The 21,439-nt window shown below is 50.7% G+C and overlaps 1 protein-coding gene across 11 annotated transcripts in view; it reads left to right on the top strand.

Moving 5' to 3' along the window:
• The first annotated feature begins 4,887 nt into the window (after window positions 1-4,887).
• REPS1 (RALBP1 associated Eps domain containing 1) overlaps window positions 4,888-21,439 on the top strand; it is a 1,025,500-nt gene continuing 1,008,948 nt past the window's right edge. For 6 of the 11 annotated variants that reach the window (XM_078649362.1, XM_078649368.1, XM_078649361.1 and 3 more), the window contains exon 1: window positions 4,942-5,281. In XM_078649362.1, coding sequence (XP_078505488.1) covers window positions 5,129-5,281 — 153 coding nt within the window. In that variant the 5' untranslated portion in view covers window positions 4,942-5,128. Of the gene's footprint in view, window positions 5,282-21,439 lie in introns of all 11 variants that reach the window. The other 5 variants (XM_078649364.1, XM_078649360.1, XM_078649359.1 and 2 more) reach the window with 3 other exon arrangements.

Below are 21,439 nucleotides of genomic sequence, written 5' to 3'. Positions count from 1 at the left end.
CATTCTCATCAGTCTCTCAACTTCCCCGTTGGCCTGGGGCCACAGGGGTGTGATCTTCCTGTGTTTGATCCGAAGGCTCTCTAGATAGCTCTGAAAGTCTCTTCCTTGAAATGGGGGGCCGTTGTTAGATTTGATTTCCTCGGGGAGCCCTAGGGTGGCAAACACGCGGTTCAGCGCTTTTTTTACTTGCGGAAACGCAGTTGAGGGTATGATCTCAACTACCGGGAATTTGGAGAAGGAGTCAACCAAGACTAAGGTGTGTCTGCCATCTGGGAAACTCCCAAAGTCTATGCTGAGATGTGTCCATGGTGTCTGTGGAGCATCTTCGGTAATCACAGGTGCGGGAGCAGGGTCCAGGCCTGTGATAGTACAAGCATGGCAGGACCGCACCATTGCGTCGACTTGGCTGTCCATGGCGGGGAACTAAACGATGCTCCTGAGACGGTCCTTGGTTTTGGCCATGCCTTGGTGTCCTACGTGTGCCAACTCCAGGGCCTTCTGTTGGAGGCTTTCGGGTATGACGAGGAGATGTCCTCGGAGGATGACCCCTTCGTCTCCTATGCTCAGTTCGCTCCGGATCTGCCTCAACTGCTGGCGGGCATGGGTGACTTCCAGCCGAAGATTCGGCGCTCCGTCTAGGAAGTGGGCCCACTTGTTTCCTTCCAAGGCATGACCGACTCTCGTTAGTGTCTCATCTCGAGCAGTAGCGGCACCAACTTCTTTCAATGTCATGTGTTCTGGGCACGCTGCAGTCGAGATCATGTGGACAAAAGCATCAGCTTCCAGGCCTTCATCTCGCAGTGGGTGTTGGCTGATGGCATCAGGGTGTCGGGAGAGATAGTCAGCCGGATTATGGGCCCCAGGCCGGAACACTATTTTAAAGTTGTAGCCTTGCAGCTGGACCGCCCATCGCTCAATCCGAGGTGGTGCTAGCCGGGAAGATCCAGTGAATAGTGGCAGCAGTGGTTTGTGGTCTGTAACTACGGTGAATTCTTGCCCACACAGGTATAAGTGAAAATGCTGGCACGCCCATTTGATCGCTAGGGCCTCTCTTTCGATCTGGGCATACCTGGTCTCGGTATCCGACAGCGCTTTGCTGGCATACGCAACTGGCTTCCACACTTCAGGTCCATGTTCCTGCAGGAGCACCGCCCCAAGGCCCACTGAGCTGGCGTCGACGATCAGTTCCGTCTTGCGTCGGGGCTGAAAATAGGCCATCACGGTCGTGTCCAGGAGATTGGCCTTGATGTTCTGGAAAGCGTTATGGGCTGCCACTGTCCACTCCCACTGGCGGTCTGCGCGGGTGAGGGCTCTGAGGGGCTCTGCAAGATCGGCCAGGTTAGGGATGAACCGGCCACAATAAGTGGCCATGCCCAGGAAACTGCGCACTTCGGTGGGGTTTCTGGGAGTGCTTGCTGCCTTGATCGCCTCCGCCTTTTTGGGGTCAACTTTCAGTCCTTCCCTCGTGCACGTGTAGCCAAAGAAGTCTATCGATTCCTGATAGAACGAGCATTTTGACCTTCAGTTTTCCAAGGCCTTGGAACAGCTCGGGGAAGTCTCTCAACAGGAAGTCCGCATGTGCTTGGTGCACCTGGTTGGCAAAGAACACGAGACCGAGGTCTTCCGCGGTGTGGCAGCTCAGGAGGGTGCCTTTTTTCCTTCCGTGATGTGGAAGCGCGTTGCTGTGGAGTAGTCGCCGTTTACGACCGTCGTTTGAATGACTCCTCTTAGTGGTAGCGGCTCCGTGCCACCATATGTGTAGATCCTCGCGGTGGAAGGTGCAAGCGGAGGTTTGGGGGACATTTTCTCATATTGGTCGGAGTGGAGTCCATGACGTTTACTGACGCCCCTGTGTCTATGAGGGCCGTCATCTTCCGTGCCCTCGACGGCTATTGAGCACACGGGCGGAGGTCTTCTTTTGGTGGAGGCCCTGCTAACATAGGAGATGACATATATCTCATCGTCTTCTTCGTCTTCATACCGCGGTCTCCTGTCTTGGGCTTGGTGATCTGGTGGGGGCGATTCTTGGTCTATTGACAGCTGTCTGACCCGTTGTGCCAGCGTCCTGGATCTCTGGCCAGCTTGTTTGTATTTTCCTCCGTGGCATACTGCAGCGAAGTGGTTGAGCCGCCCGCATTTGAGACACGTCTTTCCTTTTGCACTACACGTCGCGGTTGCCGAATGGTCTTCACCGCAGTAACCACATGTGTTGCCCCGAGGCGGTGTGGTTCTTGATCGGGCAGCCACGGGTCGTCTCTGGATTGCGTCGACCCTCTCCTCCTTGATGGGTGTCATTCTGGAGGCTGTCGGCGAGATGATCGGAGTGCGTAGCGCAGCTCCCATTTCTTCCGCCCTTGCGTCGGACAGTTCGTGCGATCTGGCCAGGGCTAGTATCTCATCCAGCGATATGCCCGGTTGGCGGAGTATGAGCTTCCTGAGTAGCTTCGACCTGCAGCCCACTATGATCTGGTCACGTATCTCCTCCCGTGGGTTGGTGAACGGGCAGGTGCTGGCGAGCCGGCGTAGCCGGGCGTAGTACATGTCTACCGACTCAGACTCCGTTTGCCATGCTCTTTTGAACTTAAACTTCTCAAAGTCAGTATTGAGTTGTGGATCAAAGTGTGTGTTTAGGGCTGCGACTGCGGCATCATAGTCGTGGTCCTGTCCGGTGTTGGGCAGCGTCTCGAATAGATCATAGATTTCCGGTCCGCCATATAGAATGAGGAGTGACCTTTTCACTGTTCCGTCCGTCTCCCTGGTGCCCTTGAAGTAGAGGTTTAACCTCCCAACCCACGCCTTCCATCTCGGAGCCGCCGTCGCAGGGTCCGCCGCCTCGCTGAATGGGGGAATTGGTGCTGAGCCCGAGTGTAGGTGGGTGGGTGGCATCGGCACGTTGGCGCCAGCTTGGTTGGGTCCCGGTGGAGGCAACGCCTGTGCCGCTGGAGCCTGCGCGGTCGCTGCGGGAGGGGTTTGACCCGCCCCATCTTGATTAGCTCCTGGCGCTACCACCGACATGGCTCAGCGAGGAGGCTTCCCAACTGCAGGTTGGTTGATGCCTGTGCACCAGGGGAGTCAGTCCAGGTATGTGCGCTGACTGATGTGTGGTGGCGTGTGGGGAGTTCCCTCTGTCCATTGAGTCCCTTACGGGCGTAGACTGCGGATGGATCGTGATCCCGAGGAATACGTGGCAGACACCAGAAGTGAGAAGGTGCGTAGGATGAGTACCTTCAGGCGAGTTGCCGTTGCCTATGCTTGTTTTCACAGTAGGTGGCTTGATATTGCTTATGCTTGTCTGCAGAGAGATGCCTTGGATGAATACTGTAGGCAAAACATTAATGCTTATCCTGGTCCTCAGATAGATGCTTTGGAGAAGTCTTATAGGCGAATTGCTTTTGCCTATGCTTTTTATCGTTTTCACCCCCAGCGCGTTTAGGCCGCCGGCTCTGGAGACCTCGAACCTCAGAGCAGTTCCTTCCTGTCAGCAGGCGCTCTGCGGGGTCAGGGCCGAGGGTCGGCACGCACGAGCGTAGCGCTGCACGAGGGTACAGCCTCGGAGTCGTCCTCAAGCGCTGGGCCGATTCTGGCCACGTGGTGCGAGTGGCGCAGCGGGCGCGCCGCCGTTTCTTTCGACAGAGCGAGCGCTCCTTCGCTGTGGCTGGGACTGCACAGATGGTGGGGCGAGCGCACGTGGAGAGGCTGCGCGGGCGGGAGGGGGACAGACTCACCCGCACCTCCGGCGGCAGCAGGGCAGCTCCTGGCTCGTGTCGAGGCCCGCCAGCTAAAGGCGCTCCCGGCGGGGAGACGCGTGGGCGGGTCTGGGAGCGGGACCAGCGCAGTACAGCACGCGGGTGGGCACCGCAGCAGGAGGCAGGTTCTCTGCGGAGTCACGGACCGAGGCAGCCAGGCACACGCACAGGTAGGCCGGCCTCGTCGCCAATGTGGAGTGTTAGGTCGGGGTCTAACACGTGGCAGGGGATCACTGAAAAGAAAGCACGCTGACCACAGTTAACAGTTAGCCGGAAAGACCCCGAGCGGTCTTCCGCTTTATTTATTTATAGCCCGGCGCGAGCCCGCCCCGGGGTATGCGTGCGTGCGTGCGTGTGTGTAAGTGCTACAAAGTATGGGAGAGCCCGAGTGGCTCTCTACACATACCACATACATCCACTCCACATTACATAAATACAAAATATTTACATTTACAACACCAATAGCTCTAACTCACGTTTTCTAAATAATCACAGCACTGTAGACGAAAAAAAAACGAAAGTAAAAAATATTATAATTTACAACGCCAATAGCTCTAACTTTCACAAATGCGAGACTGGTTACATTGCAACTGCTTGTCTTCTCGGTGTGGCAGAGCTGAAGACGTGAATAAAGCATACTTTTGCTCACTTCGGTGTGATACTTTACTTCCTATATGTCTTAAGTGCTCGTAAAATGGCTAAGCTACAGTTGGCTGCCAACCTCTGAGTGTTATAGCATTATTATTTTGTCCACATAAATGTATACTTGAATTGACTTTTCTCTGTAATAGCATAGGTCAGATGCATGTATAACATGGACATTTATAGAATAGAGACGAAGTTAAAAATGATTCTCCTTACCATTTGAATCTTTGCGATTTAGCTAACAAACATTTTTTTTTACATAAGGTTCATTAATAATCTCCCAAGCGATTTTAGTGGCAGTGGAACCTGCAATTTGCAGCAACACCGTCACTCACAATATCACAAAATAGTGTTCAAAATCTTTTTTTATAAAAAAAAACAGACAGACGGCTGATTTAGCCAAACTTCTTATTCCCAAGAGATCTGATAGCGTCTGTGAAATGTGTTGCTTTTCAGTTGTGTTTTGTGGGCTGGGCTTGTTTTAGAGTCATTTCTAGAGAGCTTGGGCTTTTTACAGAGAGCAGAGATCAGGCCAGACTCTACCGGCTACAGTTCCTGGAGTAACCCGTAGGTGGCCCTGTACGTCACTGACGATTAGCTCAGACACGGCTCGTGAAGGGTGCAGTTGCGGGGCGCACATCCGGGTGCCTTTTGGGCTGTCAGACGGTACCGTGACGTCACGAGCGCAGTGAATGGCGCTGGTGCCTGGGCGGCAGTGAGCGAAGCGCGGGGGCAGCATGGAGGGGCTGACGCTGACCGAGGCCGAACAGCGGTACTATGGCGAACTCTTCACTTTCTGTGACACCGAGAGCAGCAAGAAGGTTGCTAATAACGGGCGCGTGTTGGAGTTGCTGCGGGCCGCACAGCTACCGGGGGAGCAGAGCTTGCAGGTAGTTGGAGGTTGAAGTGGGGTCAGGGGAGGAGATACTTAGCACGTGCACGCTTAAGCCCATGGACACTTAAGCCCACTTGTATACTTGAATCCATGCTATGCCACTGTTTCCTGAGGCTCACTCTGCTTACTAGTATCTCCTCCTACTCCTGTCTGCTAGTATCCCCTCAGACTCCCCTGCAAGTGTTCCACACACCACTCTGCAAGTGTTCGCCCACGCCCCATTCTGCCAGCGTCTACCTCAGACACCACCCTTCCATAGTTCCATCACACACTTCATTACTAGTCTTCTATCGTCCTGCAACGCCCACTTTCGATATTTTAAAGAACCCACGTGTCATTTGCAAACGTAGGGCCCCCTTAATGTGCTTTGAGTACCCACCTTCCACCCTCTGAGCTCCAGTCCCCTCGCAGGCTCAGGTACTTCGTTCCATTGCCAGCCATCTGTCACCCCACATTCCTTGGGCTCCCATTAACACCCCACACCCCCCCCGTGCTTCTATCGGCCCAACACTCCTGTTCTTCCATTGGCACGGTGCACTTCTTGTCCTCCCCTTGGCACAGTACACTTTTTGCCCTCCCCTTGGCACTGCACACTTCTTGTCCTCCCCTTGGCACCGCACACTTCTTTCTTTCACTTTTGCACTACACGCCTCTTGCACTAACTTTGGGACCCCATGCCCCTTGTGCTCCCGCTGGCACCCCATGCCCCTTGTGCTCCCGCTGGCACCCCATGCGCTCCTGCTGGCACCCCATGCGCTCCTGCTGGCACCCCATGCCCTCCCGCTGGCACCCCATGCCCCTTGTGCTCCCACTGGCACCCCATGCCCCTTGTGCTCCCGCTGGCACCCCATGCCCCTTGTGCTCCCGCTGGCACCCCATGCCCCCTGTGCTCCCGCTGGCACCCCATGTCCCCTGTGCTCCCGCTGGCACCCCATACCCCTTGTACTCCCGCTGGCTGGCACCTCGCATCCGTTGTGCTCCCGCTGGCTGGCACCTCGCATCCGTTGTGCTCCCGCTGGCTGGCACCTCGCATCCCTTGTGCTCCCGCTGGCTGGCACCCCGCACCCTTTGCGCTCCCGCTGGCTGGCAACCTGCATCCCTTGCGCTCCCGCTGGCAGGCACCCCGCATCTCTTGCGCTCCCGCTGGCAGGCACCCCGCATCTCTTGCGCTCTTGCTGCCTGGCACCCCGCATCTCTTGCGCTCCCGCTTCCTGGCACCCCACGTCCCTTCTGCTCCCGCAGGCTAGCACCCCGCGTCCCTTCTGCTCCCGCTGTCTGGCACCCTGCGTCCCTTCTGCTCCCGGAGGCTGGCACCCTGCGTCCCTTCTGCTCCCGGAGGCTGGCACCCTGCGTCCCTTCTGCTCCCGGAGGCTGGCACCCTGCGTCCCTTCTGCTCCCGGAGGCTGGCACCCTGCGTCCCTTCTGCTCCCGGAGGCTGGCACCCTGCATCCCTTCTGCTCCCGCTGGCTGGCACCCTGCATCCCTTCTGCTCCCGCTGGCTGGCACCCTGCATCCCTTCTGCTCCCGCTGGCTGGCACCCTGCATCCCTTCTGCTCCCGCTGGCAGCCCCCACCCCTTCTGCTCCCGCTGGCAACCCAAACCCCTTGTGCTCCCACATCCCTTAGTCTCCAGTTGGCATCCCACATTTCTTGTGCATATTTTAGCACTTTAAATTTCGGTTGGCATCCCACATTTCTTGTGCATATTTTAGCACTTTAAATTTCTTGTGCACTAATTGCCCCTCCCCAAGCTACTTCTGCTGCAATTGAAATCACGCTGTTCTAGTGATGCCATTAGCACCCCCTCACTTCTTGCGCTTCCGCTGGCATCCAAACAACTTTTGTGCTCCCGCTCGCGGGCGCCCCACACCCCACACCCCTTTGCTCTCCCGCTGGCGCCCCACTCCCCTTTGCTTCCCCGCTGGCGCCCCACTCCCCTTTGCTTTCCCGCTGGTGCCCCACACCCCTTTGCTCTTCCGCTGGTGCCCCACACCCCTTTGCTCTTCCGCTGGCACCCCACACCCCTTTGCTTTCCCGCTGGCACCCCACACCCCTTTGCCGCTCTCCCTGGTGCCCCCACACCCCTTTGCCGCTCACCCTGGTGCCCCACACCCCTTTGCCGCTCTACCTAGTGCCCCACACCCCTTTGCCGCTCTCCCTGGTGCCCCACACCCCTTTGCACTCTCGCTGGTGCCCCACACCCCTTTGCGCTCTCGCTGGTGCCCCACACCCCTTTGCGCTCTCGCTGGCGCCCCACACCCCTTTGCGCTCTCGCCCCACACCCCTTTGCCGCTCACCCTGGTGCCCCACACCCCTTTGCCGCTCTACCTAGTGCCCCACACCCCTTTGCCGCTCTCCCTGGTGCCCCACACCCCTTTGCACTCTCGCTGGTGCCCCACACCCCTTTGCGCTCTCGCTGGTGCCCCACACCCCTTTGCGCTCTCGCTGGCGCCCCACACCCCTTTGCGCTCTCGCCCCACACCCCTTTGCGCTCTCACCCCACACCCCTTTGCGCTCTCGCCCTGCACCCCTTTGCGCTCTCACCCTGCACCCCTTTGCGCTCTCGCCCTGCACCCCTTTGCGCTCTCGCCCCGCACCCCTTTGCGCTCTCGCCCCGCACCCCTTTGCGCTCTCGCCCCGCACCCCTTTGCGCTCTCGCCCCGCACCCCTTTGCGCTCTCACTTGCGCTCCCGCCCCCCTTTGCGCTCCCGCCCCCCTTTGCGCTCCCGCTGGCGCCCCACACCCCTTTGCGCTCCCGCTGGCGCCCCACACCCCTTTGCGCTCCCGCTGGCGCCCCACACCCCTTTGCGCTCTCGCTGGCGCCCCACACCCCTTTACTCTCCAGCCCCCCTTTACTCTCCCGCCCCACACCCCTTTGCGCTCCTGCCCCACACCCCTTTGCGCTCCCGCTGGCGGCCCTCACCCCTTAGTGCTTCCACAGTCACTCCACACCCCTTGCTGGCTCACTGTCACCCTACAACCTTTGTGCTCCTACTTGCACACCAATCCTCATAGTGGCTCCCTTACATACCACTGGATCTCCTCCTCTTGGGCACCCCTACAAACACACTTCCTTTGTGTACCTCATTTGACCAAGGGTTCAGACCCCCTCCCTTCTCAATTTTTTTCAGGCCTTCTGCAGAAGTCCTGCAACTCTCTACTTGGAACTTTTTGAACCAATTTAAGCGATCTCTGAAAATGCCCGATTTCCATTAATAACCTCTATGTCCTGTGCCACATCTCCCATTGATCTAACGTTACCTGCAGACTTAGTAATCTGCCTTTGAAAATGGCCATGTGATCCTGAATAATCTGCATGTTTTCTTCAAGACTGTTCATTTGCTTATTTGGAAAATGTATACTGGTAATGTCTGTTAGAAATAATATGGCGACCTGCATATTTTGGAAGAGAGGATCAAATGAAAGTGCAAAGTCTTCTTCTTCTTGTATACAAAACAACTGTTACCGTCAAAATCATTGCTCCATGTATTGTGAGTCATTCTGATTCCCTCCAGAGCTTTTTTTTGCATTAATTCAAAACATTAAAAATGGAAGAAAAAAAAACCTTCTTCTCCTGTACCCCTAGTGTCTTTCCTTGTGCTCTCAGTGTCTCACCTTATGGTTCTTACCCCTCCCCCTGCTTGACCAGTGGTTTTCCCTTTGAGCATATCACCATTCCCGCTTACAACAATACCCCATTTTGTATTTGCTCCCATCTTTCGCTTGCGTGCCCAATTTGTTTATATAATGTAGACTTAACATTTATGTAGTGTAGTATGGTACATGAAGCAAGAGAAGAACATAGAGTAGTATGGTACATGAAGCAAGAGAAGAACATAGACTAACAGGGTAGCATAACTGACTAAAGCAGGAGTCCTTTTTCCTTTAAATGGTTGATCTTCATAACTTGCTGAATGAAAAGAGAGACGCTCAGTCTTGGGGTTTCTGGCAAGAAGTTTTAGTATTTTCGTGCATAGCTGGAGATAGTTTGAAGTTTTCACTTTTGCCTTGGAATTGAAATTTCTAGCAACAGATGAGATTTGATTCTGGCTTCCAAGAAGCCAACAGCCAAGATGGGTTGCTGGAGATGTATTGCTTTGTAAATGTGTTGAAAGATTCTTGAAAATAATTATGGCTTCTAAAAGTATTCTGTAGAAGGGGCAGATATGAAAAATATTCTTGTGCTTGCAACTGATTGTCATGGGTAAAACACCTTCTGAAGGGGCAAGGGTCTCTCAAGGGTCTCTTTGAAAAGTAACACCAGAGTTGCAGTGCCACTGTTGATGTGTGCTAGGACTAAATATTGACCCTCTTGGTTAAATTAAGCCTTGACATGTTTGATATTCCTGAAGCGGTGCAGTTAAAAGATTGACATTTATAGGATTTTGGTTGTGTGGGCCCGCATGTTTAGGTTGAAGTTATTCATGCACCCTGGGGATTTGGCTGATGGAGGACGAAGGATAAACCTAAGTAAAGTTCATGAATCGTGATCACGATTGAAGCGTCAACATTTCGGAATCAGTTTTTTATTCATCAATTACCATTGAAGTTGTTGTAGGTAGTTGTCATTCATATCCATATTGAGTAATCAGTACAAATGTAAAAAATCAGAGAGCTTGTTCAAAAACCAAAAATGAAGCCGTCCCATACCAACCCATTTTGGGCTGGATTAGCCCTTCATCAGGGGATCATAAATCCGTCGAATGAAGTCTCCGACTGTACACTGTGCAAAGAACACCAGTACCCCTGTGAAGCTGGCTTAGGTCCCGTAAGGGTGGCCAGGTATTTTGAGTGCAAAGTGAAGAGACTCTCCCTTAGTCGTGCAATAATCCCAGATTCAAAAGTTTCCTAGGCCACTGATAAAGTAAGACCATCAGAAGGACATCACTGTTTTCCAGAATCTCAAGTGTGTCATCTGTGACATCGAAATGTAGGTGTTTTCGTACCACAATTTGACTGAAAGCAAGATTGGTGGGTGGGTGTGTGTGTAAAATATAGGAAAATATATTTAGACACAACGTGTGTATAACGTAAGTTATAGTTCGCTCAGGTAACTAACTGCTGAATTTCTCTGGTTTTGTATGAGTGAAATGTGAGCGCCACTGTAACATTTTTTTTTCTGTGAATGTCTGTTTTTAAAAATATCTGTTTCCTAACCAAAACGTCCCTGTAATCTTTGTTTTGTTCTACGAATTTTGATGTTTTTTAATTGTTATTTCCTACCTGTAACCTCTGCGACAGTGTGTGTGAGTGGCTGTATAGGTAGGTTAGTGGGTGTGTGGGTCTCTGAGTGAGTGAGTAAGTGGGTGTGTGAGTGGTTGTGTGAGTCTCAGAGTGGATCTGTGAATGGGAACATGAGTGAGTAGATCTTTGAGTGGGTATATGAGTCCCTGAGTGGGTGCATGAGTGTGTGGGCGAGGGTGTGAGTCTGAGTGGATATTTGAGTGTGTTTGCTTGTGTGTGCCTGTCTCTCTCAGTGGTTCAGCTCATTCTGCCCATTATTTTGCCTCTTTCTGCTCGCTCTGGACCTTTATCCTGCCTCTTTCTGCTAGTTTTTGACCTTTATCCTGCCTCTTTCTGCTAGTTTTTGACCTTTATCCTGCCTCTTTCTGACCTTTATTTTGCGTCTTTCTGACCTTTATTCTGCCTCTTGTTGCTTGATTCTGACCTCTGTTATGCCCCTTTCTGTTAGTTGATGACCTCTATTCTGCCCCTTTATTTATTTTATTTATATGATTTCTATAACGCCCGAATCACCCCCACCGGGGTATCTCCGCAATGTGACTGCTAGTGACCAATCCAGGAGATAGTTTAGAACAGTGCCGTTTTCAGCAGCTTTCTGAAGGCCAGGAGGGGTTGGTACATTGGCATAACTGAATGGGGAGTTGGTTCCAGTATCGCGGGGCAAAGTGGGAGAATGCTTTACCGCCCATGCTGGCTAGTTTGAAGCGTGGGGTATGAAGGAATCCTTGGTGACCCAACAGCAGGGGTCTGGATGGTATATATCTGACCAATTTTTTCGTCCGATAACTGGATCCCATGTTGTTTAGGGATTTGTATACCATACAACAGACTTTAAATTGTATTCCTTTTTTCACTGGAAGACAGTGTCGTTTTTGAAGTAACATGGTAGATGCGGTTCTGGGGGTGCATTGGTTACCTGTCGAGCTGCAGATTTTTGGACCACTTGCAGTTTTCTAAGAGAGGATTCCTTTGCAGAGATCAGCAGGTCATTGCAATAGTCCAGGCGGCTGAGGATCAGCGCCTGAACTAGAGTTTTACATACAGATTTTGGCCGGAGAGGGAAGACCCTACGTAGGAGGCTAAGTGTGTGGTAGCATTCCCCGGCTGTGCTATTCACATGCACCTCTAATGTAAGTTTTTGGTCAAGTTTAACTCCTAATTTTTTCACCACCTGTTTGGGGGGGCGCTGATCCTTGTTCCTCAGGCCACCAGCTGGGGGACCATCTCACATTAGCGTCTCCGAACAGCTTAATTTCAGATTTGTCAGTATTGAGCTGAAGGAGGTTTTCTCTCATCCAATGTGTGATACCTTTCATACCCTCCGATATGGTGGATTGCATGTTGTCGGTTTTATTGAAGGAGAGAAGGAGTTTCATGTCATCGGCGTAGGAGATGGGAATGAAGCCTAATTGCCTCAGTAAGCTAGCCAAGGGGGTAACGTAGATGTTGAATAATGTAGGGCTCAAACACGAGACCTGCTGTACCCCCTTGGTGACTTTGGTGGTCTGTGAGCTAAAGGACCCCAGATTGATGGTTTGGGTTCTATCTGAGAGGAAATTGGTCAACCATTTTAAAGCCTTCCCTCAGATGCCTACATCCTCAAGCCGCTTGAGCAGGATCTGGTGGGAGATGGTATCAAATGCTGCGGACAGGTCAAGCAGAACCAGGAGTACAGCCTTGCCCTTGTCCGCTAGCATTCGCATGTTATCAGTTACTTCCACCAATTCAGACTCAGTGCTGTGCTTAGGTCGAAATCCTGATTGTGAGTGGTCTAGGCGATTTGAGGATTCAATAAACTTGGACAAATGCTTATTTATGTGCTTCTCTAAGAGTTTGCTGTGTAAAGGAAGCAGAGAGATGGGACGATAGTTAGAGACATCCTCAAGGGCGGCTTTAGAATTCTTCCTAATGGGGATGCCCTTGCCGCTTTCCACTCCAGAGGGAGGCTACCTTCCTCCAAAGATCTATTGAGGATTGAGCTGATGGGAGCTGCCAGTGTCCTGGATAGTAAAGCGGAGGTCTTGGCGGGTATAGGGTCAAGTGGAGACCATGATTAGACTACTCGTAATAATGATTCCACTTCAATGTGGTTAGAGTTGAGAAGGTTTCAAGGGTTAAGGCATCTGGTGTGATTGGGGGAGGGTCTATGTTTGGGCCTAGCTGAGGCTAGGGATTTGAAGTAATCTTGTGATAGATGTTTTCTATTTTTTGTGATAGATGGTTTCCTATGTTATCACATAAAGTTTGGGAAGGGGCATCCACGGTGTTACATGCCCTAGGGTTGGTAAATGAATTTAGAACCCGGAATGAGGTGTGTGGGGATTTTTTTTAGCTTTTTCGAGTTGTAGTGTAATGTGTTTTCCGAGTGAGTTTTAGATTTTTATGGTAAGTTACAAGAGCAACCTTGAAACTTTATTTATCTTGTGAGTCTTTGGAAACGCGCCAGAGCCGTTCCAGTTTTTTGCATTGACTTTTTTCACATCTTAAATCAGGGGAATACCATGGAGTCTGGTGTCGTTTGGCTGCGACCGGTTGTAGTTTCAGTGGGTGGGGCTAAGCGGTCAATGGTGGACATCATACTGACTGTGAAGGAAGTTAGGCGTTCTTGAGTACTGTCGGAGTTGGAGTTCTGGGGGTGTATGAACATTTAATGGAACTTTGTGGGTGTGAGTTTATGCCATTTCTGCTCGTTGATGACCTATATTCTGCTTGTTGATGACCTTTTATTTGTCCTTTTCTGCTGGTTCTGACCTTAATCTTGCCTCTTTGTGCTCATTGCTTTCTCCAGGACCGCAGGGGGAATCTCAAGACCCCGTGGTCCCAGCCTGCTCCCCGCCTCCTACAGGAGCCGGCATTGCTGGTGCACTGAGTGAGCTGCCGGAATGGCAGTTCCCTCCGTACAGAAGCAATGATTTCTTCTCTCTCAGTGCCTGCATGTCTGTGGGCAGGGAAAGAGATGAAACTTCCGCTTCCAGGGTGCGGGAGTTCTTTGACTGCCCCCGCCTTCTAGAACTGAAGTGTTTTGCTTCGGCTTGGCGGGAACTACCACAGCTCCTGTCAAGCTGAGGCAAACCGCTATGTCCCGGGGGTGGGCACCCCGGGACATAGCAGAAGCCGGTCTTGGGGGGAGGTGAGGGGCAGTCCCCGTGACCATGTATGGCTCTAGACGCCTTCCTTTACTCTTTGTCCCCGGATGGGGGCCGAGCAGCCCCTCGTCCATTTTTTGAATACATTTTTGGGCCCTGGGAAGGTGGCGGTCTCCATAACTTGGGGAGGGGGCGGAGCTGGGTCAGCGCCCCCACCTAAGTGTTTGTATCTCCAGGGAGGTGGCAGCCCCTGGGGCTCTGGGGGGGGGGGGGTGTCCGCACTGCCCCCATCAATGTTTAATTAGCCCCGGGGAGGTGGTGGTCTCCGGGGCCCAGGGGCTGTATTCAAAACAAGCGTGGGAGCTTCAGAAAGACTAGCAATTTAAGTTATGCAGTAGCTTTCTATTTATCTTTACCTCTGAGAAACTTTTAAAAACACTTATTTGATGATGTCATCAGTGATGTCACTTACCATGTCATAAGTGATGTCATAAGCAGTGCATTGCGGGTGCGTAAGTTGTAGTTACCTTAGGTAACTAAAACTGATGCATTTCTTTGGTGTAAAATCTGAATCTAACTATAAAGTCCTTATATCCTTTGGTTGTTTTCAGTGCATTTCTAAGATAAAAACAATTCTATTTCCTATCTTTAACGCCCCTGTAACTTTTTCAGTGAATTTCTGTTTTTTTTCATGCAATTTCCTAACTAAAATGTTTCTGCAACCTTAGGTTATTTAGTGAATTTCACAGTTTAATTATAAATTGAACTATGATTTGACCCATTAGTTCAATGGCTAATATACTTTTTCACAAGTTTATAAGTACATTAAACAGTTTAAAACAAGCAATTAACAAATGATCAAAACTTATTACATTTTACAAATGCAAAACAGTCTTTCAGAGTTTTCGTTTCATTTTATGGATCCACAAAACCGCTATGATGCCACCACAAATCCTGGCTAACCCAGCCTCATTGTAGACCATAACCCAATTCTGTTTTTTCACTTTCACATCTCTGGACACAGTCCCTGCACCATTGCTCCCTTGTATTTTCCCTTTCCATCAAAAAAAGAGAGTTTCAAAGTTAAGACCTAAAGATAAAAGAGAATGGAAAGAGCAGGATGAATAAGACGAAGACTTGCCACCGCCAAAAAATTCCTCAGTTAGAAAAGAAAATTCTTACAAAAATTATCCAAAGCAATCTATGCAGCATTAAACTTTCAAGACGCACTGTGAAGTGTTCACATGGCACATCCTCTGTTTCGAAACACCTAAAAACCATGCATACAAGGACATATCTGAGGATAACAGAGAGTAAGTGGTGCATCATCATCAGCATTTACCAGCCTCACTGTTTCACCAGAACTGCAAGACATGGTCACTCATTGTGGCAAACGCCATATGAACTAAAAATATCTTCAGTTGCCCAGTTTGTGAATGCTGTAAGAAGCATCATTCTTAATAATTTTTTCACCTCATACTTCAATCTTCCATTGCTCTTTAAAAGATCTGAAAAGCAAATTTAAAATACATTTAAATTGAGATTAAATATTATTAGTTTACATACTGCAAGCAAATGAATAGCTGCACTGGTGGTTTTGTCAGTGTGTAATAGGCTGAGTAAGTGTCTGAGTATGGGTGTTTAAATGGGTATATCGGTGTCTGCATGGGCGGGTGGCTGGGTATGTGAATGGTTGAGCGGAAATCAGTGAGTGTGTATTAGTGCCTCTGTGGGTGTGTTACTGGATGCATAAGTAGCTGTGTTGGTGTGTGACTGGGTGTGTTATTGACTGAGTTTCTAAATGGACATGTAAGTGGCTTTATGAATTGGTAATTGACTATGTTAGTGAGTGGGGGTGTAACTGTGTGTGCAACTGGCTCTATTAGTGGTGTACAAATAAGTGCTGTGTGGATGTGTTTATGTATGTCTAAGTGCATCTGTCACTGACTGGGTGAGTGAGTGGCTGTATGGTTTTGTCAATAGGTATGAGTGTCTGTACTGGTGGATGACTGTATAGCTAGGTGTATCAGTGTTCTGTTATGTTATCTTATAATCGCTTATGGAGCGCACGGCTGCCACAGCAAAGGGGCGTCCCGGGGCTGAAAGCAGAAACCTGCACAGCTAGTGGCCAGAAGGCAACTTACAACGGAGGGTAGAGGAATGTTTTGACAGCTTTTCGAAAAGGCAGATAGGTCTTTATACTCCAGATGGAAGAGGGGAGCGCATTCCAGAGTTTTGAGGCCAACACACGGAAGGAGCGCCCTCCAGCACGGATCCTCCTCACCCTAGGGACAGCCGCAAGATTCTGTCCCATAGAACAAAGAAGGGGGAAGGGGGTATAGATGGTATGCAGATTGGCCAGGATACCAGGAGATGAAACATTCAGGATTTTGAACGTAATGCAGAGGGCCTTGAATTCTATGAGCTTGGCCACAGGCAGCCAATGGAGGCGACGGATGGCATTGGAAGTAGTACACCTCCTAGGCAGGCCAAGGAGTGCTCTGGCTGCCGCATTCTGACCTCTTTGAAGTCTGACAATTTTGGTCTGGTTGGTCCCCAAAAACAGGAAACTGGCATGGTCTAGTTTTGACATAACCAAAGCCTTGACAATAACCTGCCTGACTGGGGGATCAAAGAAACCCAACAGAGGTTTGATCCCCCGCAGTAGCCCAAAACAAGTACCAGACACCTTCTTGGTTAGGGTGCGAAAGCTAAGTGTGTTGTCAATCCAAACCCCCAGGTCTCTCCCTACCAGCAGTGTCTCAGACTTGCTGGCGGTGAGCCGGAGACAGTTGGCAGTCATCCACCCTGCAACAGCTTCAAGATCGCTCCGGAACGGTGCCAACCCCAGCGGCCAGGCCACTATGAGTCTCTCCCTACCAGCAGTGTCTCAGACTTGCTGGCGGTGAGCCGGAGACAGTTGGCAGTCATCCACCCTGCAACAGCTTCAAGATCGCTCCGGAACTTACAGGCGTCCCGAGTGATGTCGTCGGTGGGTGTGACTACCAACTATCGTCTGCATACGATACTACCGTAAGCCCTCTGTTCTTTTCTACCATTGCCAGTGGCTGAACATACAGATTAAAGAGGGTAGGGCTCAGAGCTGAGCCCTGCGACACCCCCTGCTTAGTGGCATAGACTCTGGAGACAAAGGGAGGGGCGGCTACCTGGAAGGATCTCTTAGCAAGAAAAGAGGCAAACCACTCCAGGGCGGAACCCACTATCCCCAACTCTTCCAGACGTTTCAACAGAATCTGGTGGATAACAGCGTCGAACGCGGCACTGTGATCGAGTAAAATCCGTGCTGAGGTAAGACCCTCATCGAGAGCCCATCTCAGATGCTTGGTGACAGCAAGACGAGCAGATTCCGTGCTGTGCCCAGGACGAAAACCATTCTGAGAGGGGTCCAGTATGTTGTTTTCCTCCAAATACCCCGTCAAAATGGTATTGACGTGGGCCTCGGAGATTTTGGAGACCCAGGGAAGGAGGGAGATGGGACGGAAATTCTCGGGTTTGGCGGCTTCCAGGTTGTTTTTTTTAACAGGGGGACCATCCTTGCATGTTTCCAGGTGCTCGGAACGGCAGCTGAGGAGAGGGATAGGTTGATCACATGGCTCAGCTGAGGGATGAGCACAGGTAGAATTTTCATCGAGTAGGCCGGCTTAAGTGGATCAGTTGGAGTACCAGATTTGACTTTGCTGCATAGCTTCTCTTGGGAGATAGCAGGGAGGGTGGTCAGAGTGCATAAAGTAGGAGGATGAGACATGGGGTCAGAACCGGACGCAACCTGAGGGAAGGAATGATAGATCTTCTCTACCTTTTCAACAAAAAGGAGGCTAGAGTGGTGCAGTGCTCGTCCGATGATTTCAAAGTAGCAGTCAGGGCTGTAGATGATTTCAGCTTTCAGTATCGAAAATATACTTTTAGAGGGATTCGCACTGCTCTTAATCTCTTCTCCATAATAGGTAGCCCGTTCCAACTGAATAGACCTATGGTATTGCTTGATCGCTATTTGATAGGGCCTATTCAAGTTGGGGGTCATTGTTCCTTCTGCATGCTCTCTCCAGCCTCTTACACTCTTTACGCATGGAAGTGAGCTTAGTGTTGTACCACGGACTAGATTTGGAGCTGCGGCTTTTAGACCATTTAGCTGGGATAAGGTAGTCAAGAGCACCAAAGATCCAGTCTGACTGCAATTTATCGTTAGAATCTGGGTCGGCTGGAAAACTGGGCAAAGATGAGGAGAGAAGGTCTTGGAATAGCGCAATGTTAAGTTTATGCCAAGGGCACCTGAGTGTACGCTTCTGAGACACCCTGCTCAAGGGCACAACCCCATAAGATCATAATCTGACCAACACATAGGGGAAGGAGGGTGAAAAGTCAGGAGGGCAAGATTAGTAACAAGCATTAGAAATGCAATAGGTCTCGGATTTATTTGAGTTAGAGGTAATGGCATTGTAAATGGCAATGTCTTTTATCCATGTGTTATGGAGTGTATGCATGTGGTGTGTAGTAGAAATATGTGGGTTGGATTGGAATTGTATCAATGGTGGCATGCTGCGCTTTAGATGAATTTGTTTAAAAGTGAAGTGCACCATACTGCGATTGCTACAATAGTTTATTGTGGATGCGTTAACAATTGATGTGTGCACTGATGGCTGTTGGTGTGTGTGCCTGTAGAAATTGTTCACTGATGGATGGTGGTGTGTGTGCTTGGTGGAAGCGTGCACTGCTGGCTGGAGGTGTGTGTGCCTGGTGGAAGCGTGCACTGACGGCTGGTGGTGTGTGTGCCTGGTAAACGTGTGTACAGATGGCTGGTGGTGTGTGTGCCTGGTGAAAGCGTGCACTGATGGCTGGTGGTGAGTGCGCCTAGTAAAAGCGTGCACTGACGGCTGGTGGTGAGTGCGCCTGGTAAAAGCGTGCACTGACGGCTGGTGTTTGTGTGCCTGGTGAAAGTGTGCACTGATGGCTGGTGGTGTGTGTGTGTGTGTTTGGTGAAAGCGTGCACTGACGTTTGGTGTTGTGTGCCTGGTGGAAGACTGCACTGACGCCTGGTGGTGTTTGTGCCCGGTGAAAGCGTGCACTGATGGCTGTTGGTGTTTGTGCCTGGTGAAAGCGTGCACTGACGGCTGGTGGTGTGTGGTTGTGTGTGTGGTGGTGAGTGTGTGGTGGTGAGAGTGTGGTGTGTGTGTGTGGTCTTATGTGTGTGGTCTTATATATGTGTGTGTGGTGGACTTAGTTTGAGTGTTCGTATCCTGCACACTTACACACTGCCCCTACACACTCACACACTGCTCACCCTGCACACTCACCACCCTGCACACTCACACTGTTCAACCTGCACACTCACACTGTTCACCCTGCACACTCACACTGTTCACCCTGCACACTCCCACACTGCAGTCACTGTCACTCTGCAGTCACTGTCACTCTGCAGTCACACTCAATACCCTCGCAGTCACTCTGCACTCACTCTGCACCTGCACTCACTCTACACTCACTCTGCATCTGCACTCACACTCGCTCTGCACTCACACTCGCTCTGCACTCACTCTGCACTCACTCTGCACTCACTCACACTCTGCACTCACTCACACTCTGCACTCACTCACACTCTGCACTCACTCACACTCTGCACTCACTCACACTCTGCACTCACTCACACTCTGCACTCACTCACACTCTGCACTCACTCACACTCTGCACTCACTCACACTCTGCACTCACTCACACTCTGCACTCACTCACACTCTGCACTCACTCACACTCTGCACTCACTCACACTCTGCACTCACTCTGCACTTCTACTCGCTCTGCACTGACTCTGCAATCACTCACTCTGCACGCACTCACTCATTCTGCACTCACTCACACTGCACTCACTCTCTGCACTCACTCACACTCTGCACTCACTCACACTCTGCACTCACTCTGCACTTGCACTCACTCTGCACTCACTACAGCAATCTCTCCCATCTGCCCCGCAGGACTACTAGTGGGCTATGCACCATTGTAGCCAGGGCTCTGCAGAGCCATGTCACCAGATGTCTATTCAAAAGGCAGTTTTGAGGGAACAGATTTAATCTTAAATCAGAACAAATTATAACTCTGCTTCTGGATAATCCGGTGTAAACTGTATGAACTTGTTTTCAGACAGACGTAAAGAGAGCTGCACTGTTCACAGTGGGGGCCTACATGGGAACAGGAACATGTTATGGGTGTTGGGGGCTCAAAGTATTATTCGGGGGTATTCGGAACAACTAATAATATAGGACCCAATTCCAGCTCTTTCATGGCCTTATCACAGACAGTGCAAAGGCACAATTGTCCAAATTCTAACGGCGTTTTTATTTAATATTCATGGATAGTGAGGTACGTTTTCAATATTTTAAGACAGCAGGAGCTCACACATATTACTGAAAATATTCTCTGTGACACCCTCTGACTTCTCATATGTGAGGTGTTTTGGGGATCCAAAAGACTTTTTATGTATGTTGGATGAAAAACATTTGTCTGTAATAGACTCTCACACATCGCCCACATTAAAAGTGCATCAACGGAAAACTATCTGTTTAAGGATTACAAGGTCGTCAGGGCAAGATTGCAGAACAGGGTCGGATCTATCAGGGCCCCTGAAAAGATGGGACCCTGCGCAAGCGCCAACTAAGAGACGGTAATCGGGAAATCCTGAACTTGTTATGATTCGTCATGTGTTATCAAATACGTCCAATGTAAACCTATGAACGGAACTCACATTGCCGGTTATTATGGAGCCTTTCGTCATAGAAGACTTGCTGGTTCTTTTAGAAAGAACTGCGTAATATAAAACCTATCGAAATCCAGGAAACGCACCAGGAAGAGCGATGTTGCCACCTGAATATCCACCAACCTGCCTTACAATAGGCGATCCATGGATTGAAGCTGTCCTTTGGAAGTCAGTACGCATGCGCACACTAAACCCAGCCGGCACTTCCCAGGCGTATTTGAATCAAGTGGAATGAAAACAAGCCGGTCACCGGAGGGAGAGGCTCTGCAGTGCAGAGCCCGAGTTCCGGCCTTCCTGGGTTCTCTAAGGGGTAGATGCTACAGAAACATCGGCATATTTACCTCGGCTAGGCGTCGGCGGCTGCAGCAGCCAGCTAAGCCGGGGGGGGTGGGCAGGAATAAGCGGTACAGCGTTAAAGATGCTTCTCAAAACGAGACGCTAAGTCCGTGACCTAAAGTGTCTAATGCAGCTGCGAGAGAAGAGCATGGACAGTGCACCGCAGACATAGCAAGGTAGAAACCAAGAAACACGTTGCTGCAATCCTCCCCATACGGCATCCTGGGGACCGACAGCAGCGTGAGCTAAGAAACCGCATGACAGATCCATGTGCTGGTGCTGCACTGAAAGCAAAAAAAAGCCCGCTCCCAAAAAAAAACAAGGAAGATGCGCGCTGAGCGCTGCAGAATTGTGAACGCGCCCGGCCATCTGGATTCACTAACGGAGGCACCCTGACAGCTCCTAATTATAATTTATGTACTTCTTTGCGCGAGCACAAACGAAATATGCCCAAAATGGCGGAACAAAACTACATTTACCCTATCACTTCAAGCCTATTAAAACGAAAACACAAGGAAGACGAATCACTGACCAGATGACAGAAAACGCTAAGGAATGTGTGGAATTCCTCTCACCAAGGCCCTAGGAGATACTTCTTTTTTTTCTCCTTTAACATTAGTTCTCGAAACTCCTCCCAGTTTCACTGGGGAGGAGTCCGAGCCCTAAAAACTGGGCCCAATAGATGACCAGCGGAGTGTGTAGGGCCTTGCTCTAGTTGGACT

Source organism: Lissotriton helveticus, chromosome 6 (assembly GCF_964261635.1).
Source record: "Lissotriton helveticus chromosome 6, aLisHel1.1, whole genome shotgun sequence".
Taxonomy (NCBI): Eukaryota; Metazoa; Chordata; class Amphibia; order Caudata; family Salamandridae; genus Lissotriton; species Lissotriton helveticus.
Note: the sequence above shows the minus strand (reverse complement) of the source record. Positions and strands in the feature narration are given on the sequence as shown.